The 6,188-nt window shown below is 37.3% G+C and overlaps 1 protein-coding gene across 1 annotated transcript; it reads left to right on the forward strand.

Annotated features, from left to right (window-relative positions):
• Nucleotides 1-1,132: 1,132 nt before the first annotated feature.
• Nucleotides 1,133-1,618, forward strand: LOC102665132 (uncharacterized). Its single transcript, XM_006582580.1, has one exon. It carries the CDS (start codon nt 1,133-1,135, stop codon nt 1,616-1,618), a length of 486 nt encoding a protein of 161 aa, XP_006582643.1.
• Nucleotides 1,619-6,188: the final 4,570 nt, after the last annotated feature.

Consider the following 6,188-nt stretch of genomic DNA (forward strand, 5'->3'; position numbering starts at 1 on the left):
TTTTTTTGCAGGTTTGGTGTGCCTAGAGTCATTATCAATGACCAAGGGATCCACTTCCGTAACAAGACCTTGGTGGGATCTTCTTCATCAATGGATTCCTTTGCTTCTTGGAAGATGAATGACAACGGAATGGAGATGGAAGAGAGAGAGGAGACGCCACTTCAAGGAGAAGATGAGTCTAGAAGAAGCTCACCACTATAGGAGGCCATGGATAAGAGCTTGGAGGAAGAAAGAGATGAATAAAGGGAGAGGAAGAGAAGAGCACGAAATTTTGTGCTCTAAAAGAGCTCTGAAATCTGAAGTTTAATATTCAAATGATCAAAGTTGAAAAAAATGCACACACATGACCTCTATTTATAGCCTAAGTGTCACACAAAATTGGAAGGAAATTTGAATTTCTATTCAAATTTCACTTGGATTTGAAATTGAATTTGTGGAGCCAAAATTTCACTAATTATGATTAGTGAATTTTAGTTATGGTTCAGCCCACTAATCCAAGATCAAGTCCAAGATTCTCCACTAAGTGTGCTTAGGTGTCATGAGGCATGTAAAGCATGAAGGACATGCACAAAGTGTGACTATATGATGTGGCAATGGGGTGTAGCAAGCAAATGCTCACCCCCCCCCCCCGCTCTAAAATTTAATTGGATTGGGCTTCTCCCATTTCAATTAAATTTATTTTTCAACACACACATCAAATATTCACTTAATGCATGTGAAATTACAAAATTACCCTTAATACAAAAAACTAGTCTAGGTGCCCTAAAATACAAGGGCTGAAAAATCCTACATTTCTAGGGTACCCTACCTACATTATGGAGCCCTAGATACAAGGCCCAAAAATAATGAAACCTTAATCTAATATGTACAAAGATAAGTGGGTTCATACTTAGCCCATGGGTCCGAAATCTACCCTAAGGCTAATGAGAACCCTAGGGCCTTCTCTTGCATCTCTAGCCCAATCTACTTGGAGTCTTCTATCCAATGCCCTTGCGGGGTAGGATTGCATCACTTGGCATCCTTGCTCCAGAAGTAAGGGGTTGTGCATAGAGTTGCTACAGCTTATCATCCCTAAACTAATGGGCAAGTAGAGGTTTTCAATAGAGAGATCAAGCAAGTGTTGCAGAAGGTAATGCAACCCAATAGGAGTGACTGGAGCAGGCTACTTGATGATGCTCTATGGGCTTACAGGACCACTTACCGAACACCTTGGAAGATGTCTCCCTATAGGGTGGTTTTTTGTAAGGCATGCCACCATCCGGTGGAGATTGAGCACTATGCTTATTGGGAAGTGAAGAGTTGTAACATGACATTTGATGAAGCGGGTATGGAAAGAAAGCTCCATTTGCAAGAACTTGAGGAGATCCTCTTAAAAGTGTATGAGAACTCCAAGATTTACAAGGAGAAAGTGAAGAGTTTTCATGATTCTAGGATTCTTAGGAAGGAGTTCCATATTGGCCAAAAAGTGCTCTTGTTTAACTCTCACCTCAAGCTTATTACTAGTAAACTTAGATCAAGATGTGATGAACCTTTTGTTATTACTAATGTTTTTTCCCATGGTGCAGTTGAGATTAAAAATGAAGTTATCGGCAAAGTCTTCAAAGTGAGTGATCACTGACTCTAGCTTTTTCATGAGAGCCCTCAAGTGGAGGAAGAGTTTGTGGTGGACCTCTCTTTGGTCTTGCCAATCTTATGTGATGATGTGCCATGAAAGGCACTTGAGGAGTTTTTTCCTCCCTTCGTTTATATGTTGCCTCTTTTCATTGCATGCTTACATTGAGGACAATGTGCACTTCAAGTGCGAGGGAAAAGGTTTAGAAAACAAAAAATATGTTGTTTTTTGTATTGTCTGTTTTTCTATAGTCTGTATTCTATATTTGTTTTCTGTTTCTGTTGCTATTTTAGTTTGTTTTCTGTATTTGTTTTCTATTTTCAATAGTTGTTTGTTGTTTTTGTCTATTTTTGTTGTTGTTTCTATTTTTTGTTTTGCTATATTTGTTTTGTTTTACTATTTTACAATTTTTACTGTTAAAAAAAGATTTAGTAGTTGTTTTTACTGTTATGATGTTTTTGATGATTTTGGAACTTTTTCATGTTTCTCATAGGATTTCTAACTTGTATAAATTGTGAGAGATGTACCATTTTTAGTTGAAAGGTTTCATGACTTGATTTGCGGATGGATTCCACTATTCCATTCATGTCTTTCATGTGTGATTTCACCCTTGTGCTAGATTACTTTAGGTTTTGCCTTGCCTTTCTTGTTATTCCTTGTTGCACATGCATTGATTGAGATGATTTAGGCCTTATTTCTTTTAGCTACCAGCCAAATAAACCTACCTTGCATTGATATCCACTGCCACCCTCTTTGAGCCTTTAACTCCTTCTTTCATTTTGTAACTCATTACAAGCCAAAAACTGGAAAACCATGTTTGTCCTACACTTAAGGGAGAAAAGGGGCTTTGAAATTGTTTTGGGAGTGAATTTCAAACAAGTGTGTGGCATTTTTATTTTGATTTTCATGTATGTTCCTTTGTTTTTGTCATTTCATTTTCTTTTGATTTGTTGAAAAAAGAAAAAAAAAAGAGAGAAAAAGAAAAAGAAATAAAAAAATAGAAACAAAGGAAAAATTAAAAAATGAAAGAGAGTATAAAATGAAAAATAAAAAAGTGTACAAAACAAAAAAGAAAAGAAATGCAATAAAGTTTGTTGTGATTTATTTTCATTCTTGTAAGTTCTTTTAATTTTAATTTTTTTGATCTCCACTTTGTTTTTTTTTTCATTTCTGCCCCGCTTTTTGCTTGTTTGATTACTCCCCATTGCCCCTCTTTTCTCTTATTTTTAGCCTAAATATCTTTCTCATATCGACCCTTACCTAAGCCATACATTACAACCCAATAAAAGCGCTTTTGATCTTTTGATGCATTGTAGTTCAAGTTGAATGTATTAGAGTCTTGTCAAAATTTGGGTGTGCTAGTTGCATGTGGTGCTTGAGTGTAAACACAAACCCATACACATTTGGTGAGTTTGAGTAATATTCTTAGAGAGATTTTGATCACCTTGGTGCATTCTTAAATTTGACTTGATTACTTTACTACTTTGCATTTTGTGATCATGTGTTCATGGATTGCTTGTTACCTTGATACCATTCCTCCATTTTCCATCTTTCTCACTTTTGTTCATTGTTAGGATCAATTGAAAAATATGTGTGCCTTGTCCATACCTTTCTTTTAGTTTGTGGTTTTACTTTAGCTTGATCTTTCTTAGTCTTTCTTTTAGTTTTTCCTAGAGTGCAAAAGATAAGTGTGGGGAAATTTGATAGAAAATTTTCTTTATTATTTTCCTATTATTCTTTGCTTATTTTACATTTTTTTGGCTCTCATTTTATCAACTTAATTCAATTTTATTCTTAGGCAAATAATTGAGCTTAATTGGTAATTATTGCTCATTTTTTGGACTTTGTGCTTATTTGACATATTTTCCTTGTGTAAGACCTATAGGATGCTATAGAACTCCAAATATAGCATATAAGTAGTCCCTAGAAATATAAGGAAAAGAGAAACGATTTTACCAGAGATGAGCTTGGGCCAATTATGCTGTTTTGAGGGTCATTTTGGGCTTGGAAGTTAGAGCCTCTGCACTTGGATTTTGGGCTGCGAATTTTGGGACGTTGCATTCTGTAATTAGCTTAATTGGAGAGATTAAGTGGGCCTAATTAGGGCCCACCCATTACTTCTTCTTAGTTAGAGTATATATTTTTCTACTTAGTATATTTTCAGAGTTAGTTAGTTAGTTAGTTAGTTAAAGTCATTTTTGTAAAAAAAACCCATTTTTAGAAACTTCTAGTGCAAGTTTTAGATCAAACTCTTCTCTCTCTTTTTCTCTTACTTGTTCTTTGTATTTATTCATCTCTTCAACTCTGTTCTTCTCTCTCTTGTGCAATTTTTTTTGTTCTTCTATTTGTGATGACTATGGAAGGCTAAACAACAGGCAAGTTCTTTCAGTTCTTAGGAAAAACACCCTCTATGCAAATATAGAGAAGTGTACTTTTAGTGTAGATAATATAGTTTTCTTAGGGTTTGTAGTTGGTAGAAATGAGGTCCAAGTGGACCCTGAGAAAATCAAGGCCATCCAAGAATGGCCCACCCCAAAAAGTGTGGGAGATATTAGGAACTTCCATGGGTTAGCAAGCTTCTATAGAAGGTTCGTTCCTAATTTCTCTACAATTGCATCACCTCTCAATGAGTTGGTGAAGAAGAATGTGGCATTTACCTGGGGTGAAAAACAAGAGCAAGCCTTTGCTTTTCTCAAAGAAAATCTTACTAGGGCACCTGTTCTAGCTCTTCCTAACTTTTCTAAAACTTTTGAGCTAGAATGTGATGCCTCTGGAGTGGGAGTTGGAGCTGTATTGTTACAAGGTGGGCACCATATTGCTTATTTTAGTGAAAAACTTCATAGTGCCACCCTCAACTACCCCACCTATGATAAAAAGCTTTATGCCTTAATAAGAGCCCTCCAAACTTGGGAACATTACCTTGTTTCCAAGGAATTTGTCATTCATAGTGATCATCAATCACTTAAGTACATTAAAGGGCAAAGCAAGTTAAACAAGAGGCATGCAAAATGGGTAGAGTACCTAGAGCAATTTCCATATGTTATAAAATACAAAAAGGGAAAACAAATGTGGTAGCTGATGCCCTCTCTAGGAGACACACATTGTTTTGCTCCTTAGGAGCTCAAATTTTAGGATTTGATAATATTAGGGACTTGTATGCTTTAGATGAACATTTCTCTCCCATTTACGAGAGTTGTGGAAAAAGGCCCAAGATGGATTCTATTTGGCTGAGGGGTATTTGTTCAAAGAGGGAAAACTTTGCATACCCCAAGGATCCATTAGGAAATTACTTCTGAAAGAGAGCCATGAGGGTGGGCTCATGGGCCACTTTGGGATAGACAAGACCCTTGTCTTACTCAAAGAAAAGTTTTATTGGCCCCATATAAAGAAAGATGTCCATAAGAATTGCACTAGGTGTGTGGCTTGTTTACAAGCCAAGTCTAGGGTGATGCCTCATGGGCTATACACACCCTTACCCATCCCCTCTACACCTTGGGTAGACATTAGTATGGACTTTGTCCTTGGGCTTCCTAGAACCTAAAGAGGTGTAGACTCTATCTTTGTGGTGGTGGATAGGTTTAGCAAGATGCACACTTTATACCATGCCACAAGGTGGATGATGTTTCCCACATCTCAAAACTCTTTTTCAGGGAAGTTGTGAGACTCCATGGTTTGCCTAGGACCATTGTGTCAGATAGAGATGCTATGTTCCTTAGCCACTTATGGAAAAACTTATGGGCTAAGCTAGGAACTAAACTTCTTTTCTTGACCACTTGTCATCCATAAAATGATGGGCAAACAAAGGTAGTGAATAGGTCTTTATTCACCATTTTAAGGGCTCTTTTGAAAGGTAACCATAAGTCTTGGGATGAATATCTTCCTCATGTAGAATTTGCCTACAACAGGGGGGTTCATAGAACCACCAAGTAGTCCCCTTTTGAGGTTGTCTATGGGTTTAATCCCCTAACATCGTTAGACCTCATTCCCCTCCCACTGCACACTTCTTTTATACATAAAGAAGGGGAATCTAAATCAGAGTTTGTAAAGAAGTTGCATGAGAGGGTTAAGAACCAAATAGAGAATCAAACAAAGGTGTATTCAACTAAAGGCAATAGAGGAAGAAAAGAGCTAGTTCTTAATGACGGTAACTGGGTTTGGCTCTATCTTAGGAAGGATAGATTCCCTACTAAAAGGAAATCCAAGCTTAGCCCTAGAGGGGATGGACCTTTTCAGGTTTTGGAGAGGATCAATAACAATGCCTATAGGTTGGACCTCCCAAAAGAGTATGGAGTCAACACCACTTTTAACATTTCTGATTTAATTCCTTTTGCAAGTGGAGCTGATATTGAGGAGGAGGAACTAAAAAATTTGAGGTCAAATCCTCTTCAAGGGGGAGGGGATGATGCAATCCTCACTAGGAAGGGACCAGTCACTAGAGCCATGAGCAAGAGGCTCCAAGAGGTTGAGCTAGAGCTGCTGAAAAAGACCCTAGGGTTCTCATGAACCTCAGGATAAATTTCTGAGCCCATGGGCCAAGGTTGGGTCCAATTATCTTTGTACATATTAGACTAGGATG

The sequence above is a fragment of the Glycine max genome, chromosome 6 (assembly GCF_000004515.6).
Source record: "Glycine max cultivar Williams 82 chromosome 6, Glycine_max_v4.0, whole genome shotgun sequence".
Lineage (NCBI taxonomy): Eukaryota > Viridiplantae > Streptophyta > Magnoliopsida > Fabales > Fabaceae > Glycine > Glycine max.